General features: G+C 37.5%; 1 protein-coding gene across 1 annotated transcript; it reads left to right on the top strand.

The window, feature by feature from the left end:
* Positions 1 to 480: 480 nt before the first annotated feature.
* Positions 481 to 27,498, top strand: LOC103057965 (dual specificity protein kinase CLK4). The gene is made up of 13 exons (XM_088133810.1): positions 481 to 758; positions 3,631 to 3,773; positions 12,617 to 12,839; positions 13,960 to 14,050; positions 14,416 to 14,482; positions 16,332 to 16,448; positions 16,543 to 16,709; positions 16,799 to 16,893; positions 17,110 to 17,239; positions 17,503 to 17,585; positions 18,444 to 18,523; positions 19,871 to 19,958; positions 20,044 to 27,498. Exons 2-13 carry the CDS (start codon positions 3,631 to 3,633, stop codon positions 20,182 to 20,184), a joined length of 1,425 nt encoding a protein of 474 aa, XP_087989936.1. The 5' UTR covers positions 481 to 758; the 3' UTR covers positions 20,185 to 27,498.
* Positions 27,499 to 27,958: the final 460 nt, after the last annotated feature.

The following is a 27,958-nucleotide window of genomic DNA, read 5'->3' as shown; positions in this document are numbered from 1 at the left end:
CCTCGGTCGTGCGGAACGAGAGTTACACCCCCAGATTCTAAAATGGTTGGCAGATTCCAGTACCGCCACGAGGCCGATAGCGGTGGGGGGGTGTCCGAAGGCCACCGGTTTACGATTGCCCCGCAGTGGGTACTTTGGAGCCCCGTCCTTAACGTGACAGGTTCGACGCGCAGCTGTGTGGAAAGCAACACGGCTGCCTCCGACCCCTTTCCCCGTTACATCCCGCGTTCGCTTCCGCGGGGAAGGCCGATCGTCCTCTTCCTTCTTTCCTGCAGACGCACTCATCTAACCCACTCAAAATCCCAGAGAAATAACTTAGGAAAGCCCAACCTCCTATTTCCTGGGCCATCCACTCTTAGCGACCGTGCTTATTTCCCTCCCTCCCTCCCTCCCTCCCTCCCTCCTTCCCTCCCTCCCTCCTTCCTTTTCTTTCAGGGCGTGGGGACAAAAGCGCTGCTCGCACCACCGGCGCAGTCCAGATTCCGAAGTTCTGAGCTAAACGTTGGGGCAGCAACGCGGCGGCCGTTTTAGACAGGAATCCCCGCGGTAAAGCGGCGTCCCTCTTCCCGCCCTCGGATGTGGGACGTAATTCCGGAGGTGGGAGGGGAGGAAGAAAGGAAGCCGCCATTTTGTTTGTTTGCCTGCTTGCTAGCGGCGAGGTGGGTGGTGTTCTGGGCTGCTGATGGCCAGGAAGTGACGGATAAATTTGTAACGCTCCTTTTTCCCTCATCAGGTCAACTCTTGTCGAGAGGAAAAAGGTAGGTGTGAAGCGGAGCGTCTTTGTGGCGACCTCCTGGGTTGGGATGGAGCCGCCGGAGCTCCTGTTCGGGTAATGAGGAGGAGGGCAAATAAAGTTGCTGTAATTTTGAATTTTCTTCCCTCCCCCGCGGTGCTTGCACAATAGCGAAAGAGGGTTTTTCCCCCTCCAACCCGATACATTTCTTGAGGACAATTATTGCAGTTTTAGGCTAGCTGTTAAAAGTATAGAAAGCAAACGACGTGATTTAAATTGATTTGGCTTGTTAGACCATATATTTCAGCATGATGCACTTGCACGTCAGCTGCGATCCAACGAGTAGACACCCGTTTTTCCAATCCTACCTGGAGGACTGCACCTCTGGGTTAGGTCTGGAGGCGACATAGTCGAATTTCTGACTGTAGCAAAAGTATCTTTCAGCACTGAATAATCACAGCCAGCCTTGATATGTTAAGATTCCGAGTTAATGTAGTATCCAATAGTATTGAGATAGATTCACCCCTTTTTGTTTTAGGAATTCACTAATTGCCTCTAAAACAGATCCACAAGAAAGATGGTAATTGAAAGTCAGCTCGAAAAGGAACATAGTTTCACTTAATATTGAGGAGCCACTGTCTTATTATACTATTGTTTGCTGTACTGTATTGTCAGGGATGCCTTCAATTTATAATTGTTATTGCACCTCTTTTTCCTAATGTAAGCTGGGATATGCTCTTGAACAAAAGGTAGTTGTGACATGCAGTAGGAGCAAACAACATTGATCTTCAGTGAGTTTACACATTGCAGCAAACCATAATGAGCTATGTTTCCTTTTGATTTAGCATGTTCTGTAAACACAACCTCAATGGTTTATTCATGAACCATAGCTTAACACAATGCATGAACGCTGTCAGCATCTTTCGTATCTACTAGATATATACCTACCTCACTAATCATAGGCATGACTGTCCAGAACATTTTGGAAGGGTTAACCTGCCTGTTCATCAGACGATAGATACGTAGAATTCTTTAGAGATCTAAATACTGATGGTACACTATAGAGTTAAATTGTAAAAGTCAGATAATTCTGAAGGTTATTTTTATTTAAGAGACAGCAAGAATGCAGTCAGCCTCCAAAATTGTTTATTTCTGAGAGCAAACTTGGATTTTAGCTGCATTGAAAAAAACAAAGCTAAACTGAGGGGTTGATTATAAGCATCCTCAGAGATGCGTATAGAACTGATTGAGCCATAGTGTTACTTGTTTTGCCAGTGCACATTCGTTACTCAAAATTTAAGAACCCCTGGCCTACTGAACTGCCACACCCCTTTTTAGAGCAAATTTAGCTTTAGGGGTTTTATCTGGAATAAATGTTAATATTGCATTTTATTTGTAGTAAGAGAATAGTTGTTTTATAATCATTTCACACATACTGTATGTATTTTCAATCAACATCATGTTTGGCAATGGACATGTAACTATCTTTTAAGTCAGTCTGGAAACTTCAACATGTGAAGTTGATCATCCTGGTTCTTAAGGTGAGCCAGACAATTTGAATATAGAGTATAGTGTTTAAACTGCTGATTTCCACCTGTAAAGTAATTTAATTAAACTGTTTAGGATCTGTTTGAAAGATTATCTGAACCCTTACAAATCTGCCTAGGAAATAAGATCTTCCACAGAAATTATGTTCATAATCCCAATTGATAGGGCCTTTTTAGTGATGGCTTCCAAATTTTGGGATTTTGCATAGGGCCTCAGTTCTATGGGTATTTATTCTGGGCCACTTTCTCTTAAGTGTTTAGACTGGAGAATTTTTTAAAATTTAGTATTATCTTTTATTTTTAAGAGACCTAGGATTGTGAATTATTTTTTGTTACAATCTGATGTTGATTTTAATCTATAATTATGTTATTTAAACTGGCTTGCAGTGATTAAGCCTTTAAAAAAGCAGCGTTTAAATAAGTCTGTAAATAAACAGTACAGGTAGTCCTTGCTTACCAACCATTCATTCATAAACTGTTCACAGTTATGGCAGTGCTGGAAAAATAACTTCATGGCCAGTCTACGACCATTTATAACCTTTGCAGCATCTCTCAGTCACATGATCGCCATGACAGTCAGTACATGTCCTGTGCCTGATCTGGGTTTTTTTTTTTATTGTTTTCCCCCTTGCAGAGCAGGGTTTGGAGAGGAAGGGATTGCAAGCTGTTTACTCTTCTACACATAGAAAGCAATGGAATTGTGCTGGGAACTGCAGGCGCATTACTCTTTTGCAGTCCCTTCCTCTTCAATCTCTCTGCTCTGCAAGGGAGGGGGGGAGAAAAAAGCAAGCAATTTTTGTAGGCAAACTCTCCTTTCCTGGCCCTTCCCCCTTCAGCTTTTGTTTGCCTCCTAACCACTCCCCCACCCTTTGGAATCCTCAAATGCCTGCTTATTCTCTTGTACATATTGAAAGCAGTGTGATTGCACCAGCGGCCCAGGGCTGGGAGCCACAGGCATAGCTTACTGTACTCTTTCCCACTGCCTTTGTGATCATGATCGCGTTGTTTTCAATGTGTAGAAAAGCAAACAGCTAACTCTTGAAATCCCTTCCTTGTGACCGTGGGGGGGGGGCACAACGTTTTACAACAGCTGGAAGTGCTTTATGGGCTGTAAAACACCTTTTCTGAGGCCATCGTAACTTCAAACCCTCGTTAAACAAACGGTAATTAAGCAAGGACTACCTATATAGCCTTACTTACATTTGTCCTATTCAAGTAAAACCAACTCCTGTTGAAACAGTAGGACTCCCTTTTGAGTTAACATTTAAGGTTGTGCTTTTAATTTGTTATTTTAAATTTTTTATTAAACTAAAATGTAATACTTTTATCTTGATATGTTTTCTTTAAAAGATGAGGCACTCAAAACGAGCTTATTACTCTGAAGAGGATGATCAAGAAGAAGAAAAGATTACAAATAGCCAAAAGCACAGAAAGAAGTCTCATAGCAGTGAAAGAAATTACAAACGCTATAAATCACTTAAAACTGCAGACAGGTACTTAACTACAATTTTTAATTATAAATAAGGTATAAGAAGCTATATTATTTTAATACATTTGTATAAATATATTTCTATTTGATTTAATGCAGTATGTATTTGATATAGTTATTGTATTTTGTTTTTAAATTAGTTTAATGAGTATTATAAATGATGTATGTGTTGCTGTTTTTACTTAGTGAGAGAAAGATAAGAATTCCTTTTCCAATAATCTTGTTCACTGGAATTGTAGAAGGTGATAATTATTTGCCATAGTAAGGAAAAGAAGCAGGGTTATTTGTGTACTTCAGTGACTTTGTATGCATTTAGAAAGCAGTGCAAAGTCATCTATGAGCTAAGCTTGCAAAGTTGATTTTCATGTCCATATTAATTGAATGCTTTGTCCAAGAGAAGAATTATATTGATGGCACTTCATGTAATTTGAAGTTGAGATAATTACACTATGTATTTTTTAAATATTTGTTTTATTGTTGCTTTATTTTTTGCTGAAGTATCTACTTGTTGAAAGTAATAAAATTAAACTCCCTGGAGAATTAGTTCAGTATGATTATTTCTTTTATTGCTGTATAAAGGGTTTGTAATGGATTGTCCATGTCTTATCTATTGAATCCCCAGGTGTTTTCTTTGTAGGGATCTGATTAGGCCTTGTTAGTGGCCAGCTCTTGATTGTAGTTCATCTCTGCCATAACTGTGGAGACATATCCACAACTTACGTATAGACTGCATAGCCTAGATTGATTTCTGCTAGTCAGAAAGGATATATGAGGAGCTAGTGTCTTTGAGGATGATGCTGATATTTCACTCAGCAATTCACAACCTCCCTTTCTCATAGAACTGAAGTAAAGGGCTTTTTAGCATCTGTAGTGTTCATTAAAAGCTCAACTATTATGCAGATCAATCTAAGGCCTATTTTAGTCCAACATTTTCATTCTCAGTAGCAACCCAGATATCCCTGTTGTTCTCACAAGTAGAAGATGGAGACTTACCCCCTTCCTACCATGATTCCCTTGTATCTCATACGTGGGGATGTTGTCCCAAACCTGGAAGCAACACTGAGTCTTCAAGACAATTAATTCTTGATAGGCATGTCCTCTATGAATTTACACATGACCATCATCATGTCATGTGTAATGAATTATATAGGTAGATTATAAACTATGTGAAGAAGTGCTTCCTTTTACTTGTTTGCTTATCCTTCCAGTGAGCTTCATTGGATAGCCCCTGGTCCTAGTTTTGCTATGCAACTTCCCTTCAGCTGCTGAGTGCAGCAAGGCTGAAGCAGCTTGGGGAGATTAACTGGCAATTAAGTTGAGGATGTTTGATTGACTGTCATATGGATGGTTATGTTAAATGGTGTCCAGGACCTGAGAGAGGGATTGGGCAGGTGTGAGAGGGTAAAAGTGATGGTGGAGAGAGAGTGATTGAAGTTGGGCTTTAGGGAATAGTGAATTTGTTACTGCTGCATAGCCTTATCTAATTAACACTGAAGTTCCAAAAGTGATAGCCTTTGGAGACTTTGTTGTTGTTTAGTCGTTAAGTCGTGTCCGACTCTTCGTGACCCCATGAACCATATTGCGCCAGGCCTTCCTGTCCTTCACTGCCTCCCTGAGTTTGCTCAGTTTCATGCTCATTGCTTCAGTGATGCTATCTAACCATCTCATCCTCTGCCGTCCTCTTCTCCTTTTGCCTTCAATCTTTCCCAGCATCAGGGTCTTCTCCAAAGAGATCTCTCTTCGCATTAGGTGGCCAAAATATCTGAGCTTGAGCTTCATTATCGATCCTTCCAATGAGCAATCAGGGTTGATTTCCTTTAAGATTGACTGGTTTGACCTCCTAGCAGTCCAGGGAACTCTTAAGAGTCTTCTCCAGCACCACAGTTCAAAGGCATCAATTCTTCGGCGCTCGGCCTTTTTATGGTCCAGCTCTCACAGCCATACATTACTACTGGAAAAACCATAGCTTTGACTATGCGGATCTTTGTCGGCAAGGTGACGTCTCTGCTTTTTAATATGCTATCTAGGCTTGCCATAGCTTTCCTCCCAAGGAGCAAGCGTCTTTTAATTTCATGGCTGCAGTCTCCGTCTGCGGTGATCTTGGAGCCCAAATAAATGAAGTCTGTTACTGCTTCCATTTCTACCCCTTCTATCTGCCAGGAATTGATGGGTCCAGATGCCATGATCTTAGTTTTTTTAATGTTGAGTTTCAAGCCAGCTTTTGCACTCTCCTCTTTCACCCTCATCAAGAGGCTCTTTAGTTCTTCTTCACTTTCTGCCATTAGGGTGGTATCGTCTGCATATCTGAGGTTGTTGATGATTCTCCCTGCAATCTTAATTCCGGCTTGTGATTCTTCCAGCCTGGCATTTCTCATGATGTACTCTGCATATAGGTTAAATAAGCAGGGTGACAGTATACAGCCTTGTCGTACACCTTTCCCTATTTTGAACCAATCGGTTGTTCCATGACCGGTTCTAACTGTTGCTTCTTGGCCCGCATACAGATTTCTCAGGAGACAGGTAAGGTGGTCTGGTATTCCCATCTCTTTAAGAATTTGCCACAGTTTGTTGTGATCCACACAATCAAAGGCTTTTGCATAGTCAATGAAGCAGAAGTAGATATTTTTCTGGAACTCTCGTGCTTTCTCCATGATCCAGCGAATGTTGGCGATTTGATCTCTAGTTCCTCTGCCTCTTCGAAACCCAGCTTGTACATCCGGTAGTTCTCGGTTCATATATTGCTGAAGCCTAGCTTGTAGGATTTTGAGCATAACCTTGCTAGCATGTGAAATGAGTGCAATTGTGCGATAGTTTGAGCATTCTTTGGCGTTGCCCTTCTTTGGAATTGGAACGTAAACTGACCTTTTCCAATCCCGTGGCCACTGTTGCGTTTTCCAAACTTGCTGGCATATTGAGTGCAGCACTTTAACACCATCATCTTTTAGTATTTTAAATAACTCAGCTGGAATACTGTCATCTCCACTAGCTTTGTTGTTAGCAATGCTTCCTAAGGCCCACTTGACTTCACTCTCTAGGATGTCTGGCTCAAGGTCAGTGATCACACCAGCGTGGACATCAGGGACATTAAGATCTTTCTTGTATAGTTCTTCTGTGTATTCTTGCCACCTCTTCTTAATCTCTTCTGCTTCTGTTAGGTCCCTGCCTTTTTGTCCTTTATCATGCCCATCTTTGCACTAAACGTTCCTTTCATATCTCCAATTTTCTTGAAGAGATCTCTAGTCTTCCCCATTCTATTGTTTTCCTCAATTTCTTTGCATTGTTCATTTAAGAAGGCCTTCTTATCTCTCCTTGCTATTCTCTGGAAATCTGCATTCAGTTGCTTATATCTTTCCCTTTCACCCTTGCTTTTCGCATTCCTTCTTTCCACAGCTATTTGTAAAGCCTCATCAGACAGCCATTTTGCTTTCTTGCATTTCTTTTTCTTTGGGATGGTTTTAGTTGCTGCCTCCTGTACAATGTTACGGACCTCCGTCCATAGTTCTTCAGGCACTCTGTCTACCAAATCTAATCCTCTAAATCTATTCATCACCTTCACTGTGTACTCACAAGGAATATGATCTAAGTCATACCTGAGTGGTCTAGTGGTTTTCCCTACATTCTTCAATTTAAGCCTAAATTTTGCAGTAAGAAGCTCATGATCTGAGCCACAGTCAGCTCCTGGTCTTGTTTTTGCTGTCTGTATAGAGCTTCTCCATCTTTGGCTGCAAACTATATAATCAATCTGGTTTCGGTATTGACCATCTGGTGATGTCCATGTGTAGAGTCGTCTCTTGTGTTGTTGGAAAAGAGTGTTTGCTATGACTAGCTTGTTCTCTTGACAGAACTCTATTAGCCTTTGCCCTGCTTCATTTTGTACTCCAAGGCCAAATTTGCCGAGTAATTCCGATTACTCCTTGACTTCCTACTTTAGCATTCCAATCCCCTATGATGAAAAGGACATCTTTTTTTGGTGCTAGTTCTAGAAGGTGTTGTAGGTCTTCATAGAAGCGGTCAACTTCAGCTTCTTCAGCATCAGTGGTTGGGGCATAGACTTGGATGACTGTGATATTGAATGGTTTGCCTTGGATACGCACTGAGATCATTCTGTCGTTTTTGAGGTTGTACCCCATTACTGCCTTTCCCACTCTCTTATTGACTATGAGTGCAACTCCATTTCTTCTAAGGGTTTCTTGCCCACAGTAGTAGATATAATGGTCACCCGAATTAAATTCACCCATTCCCGTCCATTTCAGTTCGCTGATTCCCAAGATGTCGACGTTCAATCTTGTCATCTCATGTTTGACCACATCCAGCTTGCCTTGGTTCATAGATCTTACATTCCAGGTACCTATACAATATTGTTCTTTACAGCATCGGACCTTCTTTTCGCTTCCAGATACATCCACAGCTGAACGTCCTTTCGGCTTTGGCCCAGCCGCTTCACTCTTTCTGGAGCTACTTGGAAATGCCCTCCGCTCTTCCCCAGTAGCATATTGGACACCTTCCGACCTGAGGGGCTCATCTTCCGGCATCATATCTTTTAGCCTTTTAACATTGTCCATGGGGTTTTCTTGGCAAGGATACTGGAGTGGGTTGCCATTTCCTTCTCCAGTGGACCACATTTTGTCAGAACTCTCTGTCATGACCTGTCCGTCTTGGGTGGCCCTGCACGGTATAGCTCATGGCTTCACTGAGTTACGCAAGCCCCTTCGCCACGACAAGGCAGTGATCCATGAAGGGGTTGGAGACTTTACTTGCCCACATGTAGTTCATGGCCACTGTGGCAAACATGAACCTGATCCAAGTCATTATAGGGTCCAATGCACAGTGACAGTTACATGTTAGATCTGGTTTTTACCTCAAGGTAGTCATGAGGTGATCTGAAGGTTGAGGATATTACTATTAGTCCTTTGTCATGGTCAGATCACTTTCTGATTGTTTTTGGCTTGTTAGTGCTGTCTTACCCACCCACCCCCAGAGAGAGGTTGGACCTATTGGAACATACTAGGCAAGTAATGGACTGTGAGTTAGATTTGGACTGGGCAGTCTGATCACGTTTACTGAGGTATGGTCTTATCCTGTTATTTGGGAAGTGCTTGATCCTGTCTATCTGGCCTGTACAGTTGGGCAGAGTTGGCATGCTGCAGGTCCCACCAGTTAAGCAGTGCCATCCAGTAGGATCTAAGAGCTGTCACAGCACCTACCCTCTGGAACACCATCCCCCGAAATACATCTGGCCCCCATCCTGGCCATGTTCAAAAGAGCTCTGAAAACCTGGCTTTTTCCCAGACCTTGAATTACAGTGATCCTATGTGTCTTTTAATGGTTGTTTATCTTCTGGCATTTAAGTGGTGCTGTTTAATTGTATTGAATTATTGTTTTTATTGTACACTGTTCATACTCATTGTAGAGTTGAGAGGCATTATACATTTCTAAAATAAATACATTCAACCACAAGATTGATTGACCATGGCTTTATGGTTCTTCTGCTGCCAGAGATTTTCCAGCTTTAAGTTCGGAATAGGATTACACTTTCCCAATGGAACTGGTCACAATACGTGAGTCTTCCTGGTTCCACAGCTCCTGCTCGAACAACATGCGGCAGCTGTGTCCAGGAATGCCTTTGCGCAAATTAATTTAGTGTGCCAATTGTGACTTTCCCTGACTGGGAGTTACTTCTGATACCATTCAGATCTTTTGCAACAGTATTATCCTTGAGTGTCCCTTTCATGCCTTTGTTGTTTAGTGGCCCAATCACTTCCCCAGCCTTTTTTTTTCTTTGAATGTGTTTAAGGATGTTCTTATCCTCCTTTAAGCTCTTTGCCACATGCTTCTTAAATTCTTGTCCTGCATTCCTTGTTATCACCATACAGTGTATATTTTCTGTCAGAATTTGTGCTCCTTTTCCTTCTCATTAGGATAGGCTTTCCTGTTCTGAAGGTAGCCTTCTTTTATACTTCCTGGATGCTACTAGAAAGCCATTTTGGCCTCTTCCTGGTTTTGGTTAACCCTTTCTTATATTGTGAAATACATTTAGCTGAACATCAATTATTGTGAATAAGAATAAGAATTAAGAAACCTCTAGGCATTATGGCTTGATTTTTCATTTTGGTCTCTTTTTTGCTAGTTTTCTTTTATATTCAGATGTGACTGTGTTGGACCCTGCTGGCAGTTTCGCATTGCATATATGCTAAATGTAATAATTATATTGGTTCTATGACAGTTACGTGGTTGGTTCTAAGATCCACTGTTCTATGACATAATTATTTAGGTATTTAAAAATTTGATTTCTTTGTCATGCCTGAGTATGTGAGGATAATCAGTGACTCCCATTATTACAAGAACTCATCCTACCATGCCTCTGTGATTTATTTCAGCAACTCAAGATCTCCTTCAGTATTTTGACTGATTAAGCAATAGCACATCCCTAGATCTAATTCACATTTGTGGATAGATACTGGCACCTTAATGATTCTATGAAGATATCTTGTCCAATATTTTCTAGTATGTTAGAGTTAAAGCCTGACTATATATAGAGAAACTCTTTTCCCAATACATCCTGCCCTGCCCATTATATCAATTTTGTACCTAAAAATGGCTGTATTCCATTGGTTCTCTCCATTCTATCAGATCTCTGTTGTCTCTACTATATCTGTGGTTTTGGCTCAAGACTTCTGACATACACATGCCATTTTCCAAATGTTGGCATGAACCTTTTTCATATCCTTTTCATTTTTTTTTTAAATTTCTCAACTGACATGACCATCCATTAACTCACTTCCAATAATGGTCCTATTTCTTATAGTATTCCCCAAAATATCTACACCCTTCCAAATCAGATGCTGTCTGGAATCAGTATAAAAGCTGCTCTGCTACATTTGTAATGTTATGCACCTGCAGCCTAGTTCTATTTCAGCTCAGGTGTGTCCCATCTCTTCTCCCAAAATATTCCCTGGTATCAAACAAACTAAATCTCTCCTCCTGACATTATAGTCTCATCCACACCTTCAGACCTCTGAGCACTACTTGTCTAGCCTTGCACAGAGGGCAGTAAACATTTCTGAGAATGCTGACTTGTCAGTCCTGGGTTTATCTAGCAGCCTAAATTTGGCTATGAAGAATGGCAGACTACATTTCTTAATGTGATTGGTACCAATATGGACACAACAACTGCCTCCTCCCCAGCACTGTTGAGCAGCTTATCTAAAGATGGGACATGAAATCTGCAACTTTTGCACTGGGTAGGCAAGTAACCACATCCATGACAAACACCTGTCTGTGTTCCTAATAGAATCACTCAAAATCAACCCCCCCCCCCCAAAAGGAATATCCTTGGTCTGAGAGGAAGGGGCTTTATCACCCAGTAATTGGGTTCATGGGAACATCTTCCTTATCTTCGAACTAATATATTTCTTCTCCAAGACCCTTGTTCTCCCTGACAAGGGAAGTCATCATGGGAAAATGTCACATCTCAGAAGGTCTTGTCTACATTTTTCTGTGATTGTCTGAGCATTTCCAGTTCTGTCATGTTAGTCTCAAGAGAACCAGCTTGTTCTCTTGAGTCAGGAGCTCTCAGCATGAAGCACAAACTCATGGCACTTGTGTACATCTGACATACTGTGCAATAAACTGGAAACTACTCCTTCCCTTGCTGGCTTTTTATCTCTATGCTAATTATTGTTAGTAATTTGATATTCTTCTTTAGAAATTATCTGATCCAAAAAGAGTTTGAAGCCCTGACTTTCTCTCCCAGTAGATATACTCACAGTGATGTTTGGTCTGTAGAGATAGTGGTCACTGTCCTCTCTTGCGCTTCTTTGTTTGCTCTGGTTGTGAGCTCCCAGTTCCCTCTTTTCTTTCAAAAAAGTGCTATTTTCAAGCGAGTTGTTGGCTAAGGAAGTGACTCCACTTTTTAATTACTTGATTTAATTAGTCATCACTTTATAAAACAAATATTTTATTGTAAAAAACCTTAAATTAAACTACAATTTAAGTGAAATGACACAGGACTTTGTTGACCCAGGTTTGTGGAAGGAATTCTCAGAGTGAAGTAGAGTACCAAGAGGTCCACTTGGGGAAAGATGTTTTGTACAAACAGGCTTCCAAAGTCTTGATGGCATTTTTATGGAACACTGTGCAATCTCTCTCCCTCAGCATTTTTGTTTGCCCAATTCAAAGATCTTTTCATCCTGCCCTGTGTATCGGTTTGTGGTTTTAGAATATCTGCAGATGGGATGAACTGTCTAAATAAAAAGACACTTCTTTTGTTGTTCATCATAAGCAATCCACACACTCAGGTGGGGCAGCTCATTAATTATGCCTTTTTTGGAATTAGAGTGGTTGAACTTTTAATTATATCTGCTTGCTGTTTTTTTTGCTAATGCCTTGAACTCCCAACTTTCATATAGTTGCTGTCTACATGAAGAGCTTAACACTTTCATTTGTATAACAGAGTAAACAGTATATTTTTCATCATGAGCTCAAGATAAATAGGGATTCTGAGAAAATATTGTCCATTTTTGGAAGTTGATTAAATGGTAGAAAATATTACTGGTGTGCAGAACATTTAAAATCCAAACCATTTCAAACTCAAAACAGCCCATCTCTAGATTAAAATATTTGTTTTGAGCTTGAAACAGCTGTTTCACATTCGAAACAGGATCTTCTGATTCTTTTAGAAGTATTTTAAGCTTGAATAGTGAAGCGTGGAACAGCTGTTTTGAACATGAAACAAGCATTTTGAATTTGAAAAGGGTCAGGATGGAAACATTTTGCACACTTCTATAAAATATATTTGTTTTTAACTACTTTTTTTAATATGGGAAAATAATATAAATATATTTTCAGTAACTACTTGGATGATAGATCCACACGTGAGGGAGACCGTCATGACAGAAGATACGTTGAGGAATATCGAAATGACTTCTGTGATGTAGATGACCATAAGCATTATCACAGACATTATGAAAAGAGTCATTGTCATCATTATAGCAAATCTTCTGGTCGAAGTGGGAAAAGGAATCATAAAAGAAAGCATAAGAAACATGATCCCAGTTACAGCTCACATTCGGTATGTATGCTTAAAAAAAGAATAATAAATATATTTATTAGGCTACAGTATATTTATTTTAGACTACTTCGAGGAATATTAGATTCTCTGGATATGAATGTTTGAAGATTTGATATGAAGAATTACACCTGCATTTTATTTTAATATTTGTGTGTGATGGTGTGTGTATGCATGTAGATTCTTCTATAATGAATGGTATTAACTGTATGAGTTTTCATTTGGCTTAATTTGTCCACCACTTTGGAAAACTCAGATTACTTTGTTGCCTTTTATCTTGCAGCTCATAAAATAAAAGCTGTCTTACCATTACTTGAATTAGTCTTACAGCATGGTGAAGCAACCCTGTCTAGCTTGTTCCTTGTACTTCAAAATGGATCTGTTTCAGTGGAATTAGTTTATTAATATGATGTCTGTAATTAATTCAAGATGCTTCTGTTCCATAGTTTCAAGCAAATTTAGGCATTGAATGATTTTATTATTGTTGGAGAGTAAATTTTCAATAGTTAGCAAGATCTGGATATTCCACAAATAATAAAGTACTACCATTATGTATATTCAAATTTAAAAATGTTCAGATTCAAGACTTTGTTCTTATAGATCTGAATCATCAGAATATTAGATTATAGACTGCATTTTACAAATTTTACTAATATTTCTCTCTTTAGCTTGTCCATTTATGGAACATAAATAGTTGCATGAATAACCTGTTGATAAATATCAATCAAATTACAATTTTTAAATATTTGAGATCAGGCCTGTTTTATAAAGATAAAAATTACAAAAACATGCTTTCAACTATCAAAAATAAATAATTTAGATTGTAATCTTAGTTTCAGTCTTCTGTTAATGTAATATTTAAGAGACAAAATTGTGTTGTGTTTCTATTGTCTTACAACTTTAAGTATTTATCTGAAAATCTGTTCCTTGCCATGTTTTTCTTCTGTAACATAAACTGTGCCCTGTGAATTTCTGGGGACTGAATTTGAAATTGCTCCTGCCAACTGTTCGTGGCCTGGTGCGTAACTGAATGCCTGAATATCCCCGCTGAATGAATTGCGTATTCTACCCTGAATTCACTCTGATATATTGATTGGCTGGACGATCTTGGTGCCGTTTCCAGAAGAGCCACCGAAGGAAAAGATCCAGGAGTGTAGAGGATGATGAGGAGGGTCACCTGATCTGTCAAAGTGGAGACGTACTAAGAGCAAGATGTATAGAATATTTTTCAACACTTTTAAAAAAAAATTCAGCAAAACATCTGTTTAGAATAGTATGCTAGAGGATAAGTGGGGGCGGGGCTAAGAAAGCTTCATTGCTCTCTTTTATCTTTTGTTTTGTCTTTGTATTCTATTTCTTTTCTTTTCTGTACTCTTAAATATTGCTGTTCAGGCAACCACAACAGTAAATAAAGCTTAAGGTTAGATTGATAGCTAGATAACTATTTTGTGACACCTATCCAATAAAAATAACACATTCCGAAGCAGACAGTAAGTTAATGTTTTTATAATGATAGGCTTAATAATGTTTTGCTTAATTCAGCTAGTCAATAACAGCTGGAATTTATTTCTTTTTTTAGATGAAGTTATTGCTACTTTAGGGGAAGGCGCTTTTGGGAAAGTCGTGGAATGCATTGATCATCACATGTATGTATGCTGTTTTCTCAAAATTATTATCAAAAGAAATGTGTTTGTATGAAGGTAGAAATCCTACTGTCCATGCTATTAATTTAAGCAAAACAAACTTCAAAAAATAGTTCAAAAATATTTACATGGTAGCTCTGTAGCCAGCTATAATAATTTAAACTTTTCTGTATCTCCTGCACTGAGGATGTTAACCTAGCAGCCCAAATCCTAGCTCAGAGAAGTCTTAACAGCACAACATTCAACCCCAAGCTACATGTAATTTTTACTGTCTAATTATTAAAACTTTGTTTTAATTTTAACCATTTTGGGGTTTGGCCTTTTTAATACATTATTTAAACCCATTCTCTTTACGATTAAGCTGACTCATGCATCCAAGAATAGTAGACCATAATAACAAATTAAACTTAAAAAAAGTAAGGCAAACAATATGATAAGGGGTCAGGTATTTGTTAAGGGTAGTATTTTTCATTATTGCAGCTCCCATAGATATATTTTTGTTTATAAATGTTGTATCTCACATTTTCATTGATTTTTACAAGTAGTTGGTTAGATAGATAGGTTTTGTCTCAAATACATGATTGTACATTTCTGTAGTGATATTCTTTAAGCAAGAATATTCTTACCCTAAACAAGGGGCTTGCAGCCTCGGCTGTGGGACATATGAGGCTCTCAGCCTAATTTCAGACATTCCTTTCTCATGGCTGGCTGCTTGGAAAAGACAGGACATTGGAAAGAGAATGGTGCTGCCCCACTCACTGTTTCTTTCCATTGTGCTTGCTCTGTAACCTCCAAGGAATTACTCTTGAGGCAGTAAGGTCCTCAGTAGTTTTCCTGTCCTGAAAAATTAATGGCGTTCCTATAATTTCTGCTGAATTCAACATTTAAATGTTGATCTTTGTATTTTTAAGGTTTATGTATTCTTCATTGAATCCTTTTACTGATTATTTTAATAGGATATGGGATTACATGTTTATGGTCTTGGTGTTTGGTGATTGTAAAGAAGGTATTTATTTTATTGTGTAAAGATTTTTATTTACTAGTAGTCTTTCATATTCTGATGTTTTTATTGCTTTGAATTGGTTGTTAGGGTGGTTGAAAGGCATGTTAAAAATAATACTAACTACTATTATTCTGAAGGTTTTCCCCCAGTTCCTCTTAGAGTATTTGAGCATATTTTGATCTATCTTCTCAGTTTCAGTTTTGTGAATTGTGCCTGTTTCTGAGAAGTTAATGCAATGAATCATAAGTATGCCAAGTTGCCACTTTGTTTCCTGGCATACCCAGCTATTTTTGAAGAGAAAATTGCTAGATTTCTTGAAAAATGAAAATGAATTCATATGATACGCTCTCATGGTTGGAGGGTGTGGAGGCAATGTTTAGTGATTTCTCCTTTGCTTGAAGCTCCATAAAATACTGCTGAAAAGGATTAAGAGACTCTCTGGATCATCATGGGAAATAATGCTGGCAGTTACAAAATTTTCTCCTACCACCTTTTCATGAACAGGCTGGACCTTACTCCCCTCCTACAAATTAAAGGGGAAGTCTTGACTTGATCAATATGTAATCTTGTACTATTCTGGTAGGGTTTGGTGCTGATAGCTACAACCCCCTGCCAGAAAAAAAGGTATAAGATATTATTTACATATAAGACAACAATGTTCTAAAGTTTTATACTTTTGTTGAACGATAACTGATTATTACTATTTCTTAATCAGGACATACTAATATTATGTAATCCCATTTATCTATAGTATTAATAAGTGGCAAATAATCATGATTATAGTGGGATTTTTCTTATATGCTTGAAAAAGGCTGAAGTTAATTTGCAGTATTTTACTTTATTTCATAGGAGAGAGATGCATGTAGCTATAAAAATTGTAAAAAGTGTTGGTAGATACCGAGAAGCAGCTCGTTCAGAAATACAGGTATTGGAGCATTTAAGTACCTTGGATCCTGGTAGCACATTGTAAGTATAAACTAAAACATTAGTACTGTGTTAAAGCATTAAATAATTTACTGATTTATTAATGTCTTGTTTTGGTGATGTTTCTATTCCCTAGTCGTTGTGTGCAGATGTTGGAATGGTTTGAACATCATGGTCATGTCTGCATTGTATTTGAACTGCTGGGACTCAGTACTTATGATTTTATTAAAGAAAATAGCTTTTTGCCATTTTCTATTGAACTGATTAGGAAGATGGCTTATCAGATTTGTCAGTCCATAAACTGTAAGTACATTTAATAATTTAAAAACTATTTGTATCTAAAATATTATACATGAATTTAATATTGAGTTCCTACCTCTTTTTTTTTCCAGTCTTGCATCATAATAAGTTGACTCATACAGACCTGAAACCTGAAAATATTTTATTTGTAGAGTCTGATTATGTAGTAAAGTACAATTCTAAAATGGTAAGTGCTAAAACATATTTCCCTGTAGGTTATTCCTATACATTTTTTATTCCATATAGTGTATTCCATTGCCATAACAATATATATTTTTTTTTAGTCTGAAGAACATAGAGTTTTTTAAGAAGTTGATTTCTTGGATCACAGTATATTCCAGTTATAAGAGATTCAAGAAATACAACTAAAATATGCTTTTTTTTTTTTTTTACTTTGTTACAGAGGCGAGATGAACGCACCCTGAAAAACACAGATATTAAAGTTGTAGACTTTGGTAGTGCAACATATGATAATGAACATCACAGCACTTTAGTGTCTACACGTCATTATAGAGCACCTGAAGTTATACTTGGTTAGTAAAAATTTTTAAAGTTAGTTTAGTTTTATTTGTTTGTTTAATCATTTTCTATAAACAATTTAAGAATCTCTTTAATACATAACTTTTTAATATGTACAGTGTTACTGTTCCTCCCTATCTTTTCCTATTTTTAAAAGTAATGGGGAAAAGCCTGGTGTTTAAGAAGTCAGGTGAGCATTACTCAGGAGATGTTGGTTCATGATTTTCATCCTGAGCATCATTGTGAAATAATTAAAATGTTGTGAATTGTGTTACAGCACTTGGTTGGTCTCAGCCCTGTGATGTTTGGAGTATAGGCTGCATTCTGATTGAATATTATCTTGGTTTCACTGTCTTCCAGGTATGCATATAACATTTTAGTTAGAATTCTAGAGTTAAATGGAACATTGAATCCACTTTGATCTGTTAAACTTTTTATGTGATATCTTATGAGATGTGGATAGGATTATTTATCAGATTATATCATATTTAGAGACAAAATTTGCTTACCTTAATATAGTAAGGTGGAATTGCTCCAGCCTTACCAAAGTGCTTCAGTGCTGTTCTTACTACTCTGGAAGTGACCAAGTTCTGAGTACTTCTGGCATAGCCAGGAGACTGTTGGAACATTTACAGTGAGGTCAGAACAATCTGTTTCTAAATCCAAACAGCCATTCTGAATTCAGAACTGTTCTAATTCAAAATGTTATGCACACCACTAGAAAAAGTGTATATTGAGTACAAGTAGTCCTCGCTTAACTACCACAATTGGGATCCACGACTCTGTGTCTAAGTGATGTGGCCATTAAGTGAGGCTTCATGTGACTGCACCTTGCAGTTTTACTACCATTGACTCTGCTTGTTGGAAGCCATCTATGAAGCATGTAAATGGTGATCACGTGACTGCAGGAAAATGCAGTGGTCTAAAACACCCAAATTTTGATCGTGTGATTGCAGGGACGCTGGACAGTCATAAAGTTACTTTTTCAGCACCATTGTAACTTTGGATGGTCGCTAAACATTAAGGACTACCTGTAAAATGAACAGATGAGGAACATTGCATCCCAGGTTTTTGCATGGTTCTCAGGATCCAGAACCCTGGAGATTGAAGAAATGCTCCTTTTCTTTGAAAACATGCTGCTATGGGCAAAGTGTATTCTGATTGTTAATGTTTACATTTGGTATATGCTTAATTTCATGGGTTTTTTTTTTTTTCCAGACACATGATAGTAAGGAACACCTGGCAATGATGGAGAGGATACTTGGACCTTTACCACTACATATGATTAAAAAATCACGGTATGCTTATTTTAAATTGTGAACATGTTTTTTACAGCAAATTTCAAAGAAACCTTCTTTTATGGGGGGTTAAAATATACCATACTGGTAATATTTGCATAGGATCATAAACCCTGATTCTTGTTTGATGCAAATAAACCGCATGTTTGTGGATATAGCCCACTTTCCTGTGCTTCATTTTCCCTTTGCATGCATAGAGAAAACTGAGTAGGAATGAATGCTTTACTACAAGATCAAATCCCTGGCTTGTTGCTCCAAATAAACTAGGATTGCAAGAGCAGCCAAAAATGATTTTTCCTAAACCATCCCAAGTTAAGACTTTGAGTTGGGCAGCCAAAACATTGAAGCAAGCTGCCCCTGAAAGTTAGAATACTTCTTAATCTGTTCCTTCTATCATTCTCTAAAGTGTTAGAAATGGCCTTGACCAAGGCAAAAGTTTCTTTCCTTTCTAGTGTTAATACTACATGCTTAGAAAAGAATAACTCCAACTGAACTTGGGAGCTTTTATTTCCAAGTTAAAATGCACAGAAATAGTTTTGATGCTGTGTGCCAAAATAACTAGCTGTAAAATAAAGTGCACTATAGGGGTAGCATCAGTGACAACTATTTTTTAATGGAAAACTTAATGGTAGTTGAGAAAAGTAGCTTAAGTCTATGTGCAACCTAAAAATAAAATCAGGAAGAAAGATGAAGGAAGGGGACCCCTGAAAGGTGCTTGAGGAAAGGAAGAAAGCATAGGAGAGCTTAAGGAAGAAAATAGAGGTGTTCAAAGTATTTTGAATTTGAAACCAGTTGTGTTTGGAATGTATTTTTCAAAGTTCAGACTGCATTGTTTCAGCTATTTCTGAAAGTCATTCAAGTTCAAAGAAGTGATTTTTGAGTTAAAAACTGTTTTGAAGAAGCTTAAAATGCTTTCAGTATGGTCAAAATAATGCATTTCAAATTGTAATCGTTTTGTACAGCTCTGTAGAGAAATAGGAATAGTCACTGATCTTTTACTGCCTTATACACAAGGCTACAGTTAAAATAGATCTCTGTGTATACTTTGGGCATACATTTCATTGAATTTAGTGTGGCGTCAAGTAATTTTACATAGGATTGCATTAAGGATAGTATAAACGCTCAGAGAAATAAACATTTATGTATTTATGAATGAATAAATGATATTTGTAAACAGCCCAGTCATACTGATAGCCCAAAATGGAGATTGGCAAGTTATAGTAAGGGAAACATTTTAAGAAGTAACTTAATAAGGTTACAGGAATGATGCTAACCGTAAAAATTGTAGGCATGCATCAGAACTACAGCAAAAAGAGTATGTAACTAATTTAGCCTTTTTGTATATAGGAAATGTTATTTCCGTCATAACCAACTGGACTGGGATGAACATAGTTCTGCAGGCCGTTACGTTAGGAGACGATGCAAACCATTAAAGGTAAGGAACAAAAAATGTATTTCTTTACTTAATTCTGAAGTTCTAAGAGAAGTTTTTAAAGTCAATATTTCTCTCTTTTCCCTAGGAATTTATGCATTGTCATGATAAAGACCATGTGAATCTTTTTGAACTTATCCGCAGGATGTTAGAATATGATCCATCCAAGAGAATAACTCTAGATGAAGCCTTGGAGCATCGCTTCTTTGATGCCCTAAAAGATAGATAGCTTTTCTTATCTTCCTTAAAGGAGATGATATGGACTATGTCTGTCAACATCTATTGTGAGATGTTGTAAATAATAAATTATTTTGTACAGTCGTTTCTGTAAATATAACCGTATGTTTCTATACTGATGCTGTTGTGTCTATCTGGTTGAACAGTTACAGTCTTGATCATGGATACTATCATGTAAACATTAAAAAAAATTTTTTTTAATGATTGTACTTTTTTGAGTTAAAGAAGGCAATAATGAAGTTGGCAATAATGAAGTCAGAAACTGTTAAACAATGGTGACATTAGGAGCAAGAGTTTTCAGAGAACAATCAATATTTCAAGAATATAATTCAGATTTAACAGGGTAGTTCAAAATTACCTGGTTTCCCCAAATTTTCACACTTAGGCTTACATTTTAAAACATTACAATATTTTATGTGATTCTTAGTTTAACTACCCACTATTTATATTGCAGAAAATACTATTTCAGTTGTCTTATTTAGTGATTATGTTGGGGTTGACATTTGAAAAATACTATTTTTGTTGGGCAAATTGCTCTGAGTGTATAGATGAGGGTATAGATAAACCATTACCACTTTCTGATATCAAAGTGGGACGTAATTGTTTCTACTTTGCTATTGATACCTGGAAGTAAAAGAAATATTAGCAATCCTAATATAGTTTAAATTACTTTATGCCCATGTATAAAATCCTTTAATATAGAAAGAGCATCAATTGTTAGATTGCTATTAAGTTGGTCTCAACACTTGCTGTCAGTACAGTATGAACCAACATTCACTATCTCAGCCTGCTTTCATTGAAAGTCTACAGCTCATTCAAGGACATTCTAATAATCTCTGTGATCCAGTCCATCTACCTATGTACAGGTACTCCTCACTTAATGACAATAGGGACTGGAAAATTTATTGTTAAGCAGGGCGGTTGTTAAGTGAGTCACACCTGATTTTATGACCTTTTGTGCAGCAGTTATTAAGTGAATCACTGTGGCCATTAAGCGAATCACACAGTTCCCCATTGATTTTGCTTGCCGGAAGCTGGCTGGGAAGGTCGCAAATGGCAATCACATGACCCTGGCACACTGCAACCATCGTAAGTGTGAGCTGGTTGCCAAGCACCTGGATCACAATCACACAATTGTAGGGGTGCTGCAATGGTTGTAAGTGCAAGGACCGGTTGTAAGTCCCTTTGTTCAGCACTGTTATAAATTTGAATGGTCACTAAATGAATGGTTAAGTGAGGACTACCTGTATTCTCTTCCCCTTTTACTACTACCCACAATCTTGCCAAACACATTTGCTTGCCAAAGTATATGAATTTCTGCTTGCTGATCATTCTTTCAAGGAACCAGTCTTTTTTGGTCTGTGTTGATGGATTGGTTCTTGTTGCAGTCCTTGGTATTCTTAGTCACCATATCCAAATCTATAGTTCAAAGGTATCCCTCTTACATTTCTCACTCTTTCACTGTGCCCACTTTACACTGCCACACCACCTTGACATGGTGCAGTGGCTCAATACCTTCGATGACCCTGAAAAGGATAATGGCAGGACCATAAGTACCTGCTAATATTGGAAGAATAGAGTTGACATTATAGTTAATCCATAACAGGGAGAAGGCAGACTTGAGGGAAACAAGCCTACCTGCAAGAAGGAACTCCAAACTCATATTTGAAGAAGACAATGGCAAGCTCTTTATTGTTTTCTAAGAAATTTAATCAAGAAATATATTAAGGTCTGTAAAACCATTTAAATTTTTGTAATGGCCTTTTTAACATGGCTATGCTAATTTTTGAATGGTTATTTTAACCATAGAAAAAGTAATTATTGTATTTTTTTCCCTGTTCTTGATCCAAAGAATTCAGTATACATTGGGGTGCCTCCCATTTTATTCTTGCAACAATATTGTGAAATAATTATAAACAGACTGTTTGAACCAAGGTCATCCATTAATGTAACAAAACAAAATGCTGAGTCAGATTAATTGTAAAGAACTCTATTCAGCTGACCATCAATTATTATCAATGTCAGATACTGAATGCTGCCAGGAATTCCAGGTTAATTATGTTGGCTGCTTCAAGTTGGACTTTTAATGTTCGTAAGTCATTACAGCAATTTCATGAGACATTCAGATAACTACAATGCTTTGCCCATCAGCCCATGTTTTATCTCCCATTTATCCCTTCCCCCCCCCCCTTCCTCTGGAAAACTATTCAAGCAGAAAGACACAAACAAAAAAAATGCAGAGTTCAGAAGAAATGAAAGCTCCCTAGCAATTCATTTTCCATAGATTCTTGGAGATGGGTGGGATTTGATTAATACAAGCATTAACACTCTTCACCTCTTCTTATTTCCCTCCGTTAAATATCTGAATTTACCTGAGTTAACTCTTTACTTTTCATCTTTCCTTGCCAGAATTGAAAGAGTGTTCATTGCCAGTTCAGAAATGTACTTTTAGGTATTCTATGTACTGTATTTTTTGAAGGATTTTATTTCACATGATCACAGTAAATTTGCATTTTATACAACTGGAATTCCTTGGTGGTGAAAAATCCAATTTTCTGCTTGCTTCCGTGGAAGTGATTTTGTTTATGGATAGGAAAAGTCACAATTCTGTCTTTCTGTAAACCTTCCTTTTAGTGCTCCTGACTTTCTGCATCAGGTTATGAGAAGCCTGCAGGGGGAACTAAAGGAGTGAAGAGTTCCCAGTTCATGTGATACTGAATGCCATTCATAATGTAAATTTATGGCATACAAGCATTTCTTTTCTTCCAAAATTCAGTGTTATTATTGTTGCTGCTTTTAAAGTAACTTTCTAAACAGTGATGCACTGGCAATTAGTATTTCTGAGAGTTACGATATAAAGTTGTGGACTCCCCATGCTTTTGCAAGGACTGAAGTGGGTTGGACATGTGTGCGTAATAAAGTCAAGGACAGGTAGTCGTTGACTTACGACCACAATTGGGATCAGAACTTCCATTGCTAAGCAATGCAGTTGTTGAGTTGTACCTAATTGTATGCCCTTTTTTGCCATAGTCATTAAGCAAATCACATGGTTGTTAAGCGAATCTGGCTCCCCCATTGACTTTGCTTGTCAGAAGCCCCCTGAGAAAGTCGGCAAATGGCAATCATGTGACCCCGGGACCCTGCAACCATCGTAAATACATGCTGGTTGTCAAGCGCCTGAATTTTGATCACATGACTGCAGGGATGCTGTGATGGTCACTGTTCAGTGTCATAACTTTGAATGGTCATTAAACAAATGGTTGTAAGTTGAGGACTACCTGTACCGCTCATCAAAATTTGCTAATGGGGGATGAACAACCATCTGACTTCGAAAATAGGGAAATTATTGGTTTAAGTAAAGTGTAGGAAATAACTGCTACAAAGGAGACATATGTTTAGCCACTTGTATCAATGGATCTCTTTTTCATTAAATATTTCTATTTAAACTACTCTTCATGGACAAAAGACACAATGATTAGCATTCTGTGATTGCTATGAACTGCTAGGGAATTGGTAAATAATTTACAATTTTACATATTTTAGTGAAATACTGCTTTGCTGTTTAATTTCTACAGCATGAGTAATCAGTGGTGCTTAAGTTTAATAACTAATTACAAGGTTATTGGTAATTAGTGGTATTGTTCATATTCACATTTAAGTCAGAAGTATCCAATATTAGCATCTCCATCTATTGGCACAAGATGAGGTTTCATCAATACACTGACGATATTTAGTTGTAAGTTTTTATCCTGGGCCAAAGAGGAGATGCAGTGGAAGTCCTGGCTTGGTATGTGGAGGCTGTTATATCTGGATGGAAAGAAACCTAACCCCAATAACTAACCTGATTTTTCCAAATGTTTTGGATTACAAGTCCCATAATCCATGGTCACTGGATTTATAGGGGCAATAGACCAAAAAATGGAGGGCACATTTATCTGCTCTTAAATACACTCTGGCTTGGTTTATCTTAAAATGATTAAAGTAATACTGAACTACACTTGATCTTAGCCAAAAGGTTGAGTGCTGAAAATATATACCTATTAAAAAGTGACTTATACTACAGAAAAAGTGTTAATAGTTGAATAGACTTGGGGGTTATATGGAGATTTGGAGAAAGTTTTTGTTTTTTTAAAAAAAGAGCAATATTTGCCAGGTCTGTTTACCAGCCAGTCAATTGTCCAACTAGCAACAAATTGGCACAGACTAAGCAGGGGTGACACAAGACCTCCTAGTGTGGAGATGCTGCTTGAGTACATCCATAAATGGAACTTCTATATCTGCTCTGGAAATCTACTATATTATCATTTAAGTGAATGACAAAAAAGATATTTACAACAGGCTCTCAGGTCACAAAAACTTTGCCTTGCTCCTGATAAAACATCAAACAAGAAGACTGAGAAATATTTGGAATTTAATAGTGAGATGATTAAATACCAAACAAGAAGGCACTGGCAGGAATAGAAGCAAACGAAGTGTCACTTTTGATTAATATTTAATTAATTTATGTCCTATGTTGTGGACCTGGTATGCAGAGGACTGAAACAATGACATGTATTGCTATAACCTGCTGTCCCTTCTTCCTCCTTCCTTGCTTGCAACATTCCTCAGGCATCCAAACGAGTCCAAGAGAATTCCTCAATTCTCCAGAGCAGATTTTTTTTCAGAGAGGGGAAAACACTCTTAGCAATCTAAGATATCCCATCCAGGATAAATACAGCCCATCCAGGATAAATAGTAATGATGCACTACTGCTAATGTATAATTTCCTTTTGGAATCCTTTTTATAAATATTTTAAGAACCATAGTCAGCCAATACCTTTATTAGGAGCAATCAAAATAGCAAGGGTTTTAAATTCCCAAGACGGCACCAAGCCAGATAAACAAACTTAAGGAATGAAGAAGAATAGAGGAATAGCTAGAGAAAAAGAGGCTTAACACAATCATGTGCAATTTTTTTGAACTATGTTACAATCCTACAGCACAAACTGCATTATAGCCAATGGGTCTTACTTTTGGGGATAGGATTATAGTCCAGGTTGGATTACATTTGCTTTCTTTGGTATTACAGAGTTTTTACCTAGGATTGTTGAGGCACAGAAATGTAACATTTTGAATTTTTAACAAAACCCCACAACAATATTTTTTTTAAAATACTAAGCAAAAATGTTGACCTGAAGTTGAATTCTAACTTCATGCTAAGCTTTGATTGTTTAACTATGCTTTATTGAATGAACTACAATTGCCTGGGTTTATGTAACACATGACAAATCCAAGCTAACAATGTTTAGCATTGGATTGTATCCCTAGTATTTAAGAGGCCATGAATAGTGATAGTTCAGCAGGGTATTATATCAGTGTAAGTATATTTGAAATATATTATGATAAGCCTCACTGATGGGAGCATTAAAAGAAAATGTGAGAGTAGGCCAAGATTGTTTTAATGTTTTAGATTAACAAAGTGAGCACGTTCCAGTAGGGGGCATTATAAGCTAAAGGTAACTACAACAATTTACCATTTCTGAACCAACAAAAGAATATAATATAAACTTTAATTCATGCCTATTAAATTCATGGATGCTTAATTGCAATCCAAGCTCATATTCATCCATCAGTTGTCATCTTGCAGAATATATGAAGCCTATAGTCAGATCAGAACTTTATTCCATTAAGCAGAATGTAAGTCTGAAAGCAGAGGGTTTTTTTCATGTAATTATACTCTTAACCTGTTAAGTGGATGCATGGAGGGCAGATGGGAAGAATACATAAGAATGTATCATGGCACTTACAGATATTAAAAATAAGGGCAATAGGAAAGATAAATTACTCAGAAAATGGAGTAGAGATGGGCAATCTTCTGGAGTAACTGAGCATTTTTGGAAGTTTTGGAAGTATGCTGTGGGCATTCTCTCAAATCTTTACCTCAATGAACAGCCACAAAACATCCCAAGACAAATTAGTGAAGATGCTTCCTCTCTCCCCCTGGCATCCTCCTACCACCCAGTTTAGCTTTGTCTTTTTTTCAAGGCAGGTGGACCTCTGACAAAGCATTCACCGGCAGCCACCCTCTAGGTCTGTATGGTTTCTCTATAAATATGATGCTGTGCTTGTAGCTGGTGCTTTTCAACAATTCCATTTTTTATTAAAATGTGTACCAACAAGGCAGATGCAGCTAGGCATCAGTGAGAATAGCCACAGATAGATTGGTATTCATGGAATTGCATTATCTGCTCCTGGGTTAGAATAAATCTCCAACAGGAACATTAGTAAGTATGACTTAGAGATCTTGAATTTCAGGAGAAGCTTTAGCTCTGGATGCTCAGATGAAGTGCTCTGCAACAGCTATGCTTGTTACCGTATCTTGGTAGCTGCAATATAACTGAACAGCTGCAGTGCATTCTCTGCCTGGAGATTGCCTTGAAGGTTGATTTTATTCAAAACACACCAGGCAGGTTGATAAGTGGAATAGGGTATCAATAGCCATGTCTCTTTTCCTGCCTTAAAATTTTCTCTGTCTCTCAGGAATGTATTATTGTTACTAAAGCTCTCCTGAGCAAGCTGTTTTTTTATAGTACTTTCTGGCTGAGGAGCAGCATAAGGCACACATTTTAAAACTGAGATTGGCTCTTCTTTTTATCTGTTGAATAACTTCCACTAAAGACAACTGAGTCTATTGTGGGGAGATGGGCGGGGACAAGTCTATTAAATAAATAAAAATAAATAAATAAATTTTTGAATGAACTGTCATATAAGTGAGCAACAAACAGCCATATTCCTGCCTATTTGTTCCTGATTCGAACTACTTGTCCCTTCCCACACTTTAATCTACACTCTGCCAACACATGGTCCTTAGGAAGTTGCTGTATGGAATACTTTTAATTTGCCACACTTTAGTTTTTCATCTAGGAAAACAAAGTACATTTCTAATTTTTGAAACATCTCAGTTCTGGAAAACTCACAACTCACCACAAAGAGATTTTTGCAACGCTTAATTTGTACAAGGAGGAGTGTTGCAGTACAAGGGAAAGCTAGAAACTGGGTCTTCATTGTTTTTGCAGCCTGGCTCTGACTTCAGATCACTACAAATGTACTACAGTTATACAGCAGGAGGTAGCACTCTGTGTGTACTCAGAGGCAGTCAGTATTGTCTCCAGCTAGGTGCCAAATACATTATTTATTTGATGCATTTAGACTGCAGTGTTTATCTTACAACTATAAGTAACTTTCAACAATGATAACAAGATTTATTTCTGAGTGAAATGCATAGAATTGTACTGTGTTTATTTTTTATTCTAAGTTTCCATGTACAGCCTAGTAAATAAAAAACACTTACCTTCAAAGTTCAGCCAACTAAATTCCTTTTCTGATTGGTCATCACTATCTCTGATGTCATTATTATCAAGTTAGGCATTTTTTGCTTCAGTGTTACACTGAACTACATTTATCTTTTTAATACCCAAGTCCCAGTTAGAAATATCATTTTGGAGCTCTTCACAATACATTTTTTGTTTTAACCATCCTAAATAATTGAGTGTTGTCAGCAAACTGGTCCTAAGGCATCCCTTCACTGTTTACATTCTCATTATTTACATTTATTCATTGCGAGGGCCCTTTATTCCTGCTTTCTTTCTAATCAAAAGAGAACCTCCCTTCTTATTCCATAACTGCTAAGTTTGCTCAAGGATATTTGGTGAAGGACTTTTATCAAAAGCCTTTTGAAAGTCCAAGTAAACAGAATTACATTTCATAGAATTAAAAAGGGCCCTTTA

This window comes from Python bivittatus, unplaced genomic scaffold (genome assembly GCF_059951505.1).
Source record: "Python bivittatus isolate LINGU-HERP-01145 unplaced genomic scaffold, Pbiv_v1 ctg000080_np1212, whole genome shotgun sequence".
Taxonomy (NCBI): Eukaryota; Metazoa; Chordata; class Lepidosauria; order Squamata; family Pythonidae; genus Python; species Python bivittatus.
This window is presented reverse-complemented; position numbering and strand designations above follow the sequence as displayed.

What these genes read in the sequence shown, in the direction of transcription:
- LOC103057965 (XM_088133810.1), top strand. Translation starts at nt 3,631, where the DNA reads ATGAGGCACTCAAAACGAGCTTATTACTCTGAAGAGGATGATCAAGAA. An exon ending in TCACTTAAAACTGCAGACAG is followed by an intron (nt 3,774 to 12,616) that starts GTACTTAACTAC and finishes ATATATTTTCAG; the next exon opens with TAACTACTTGGATGATAGAT. An exon ending in AGCACCTGAAGTTATACTTG is followed by an intron (nt 17,240 to 17,502) that starts GTTAGTAAAAAT and finishes ATTGTGTTACAG; the next exon opens with CACTTGGTTGGTCTCAGCCC.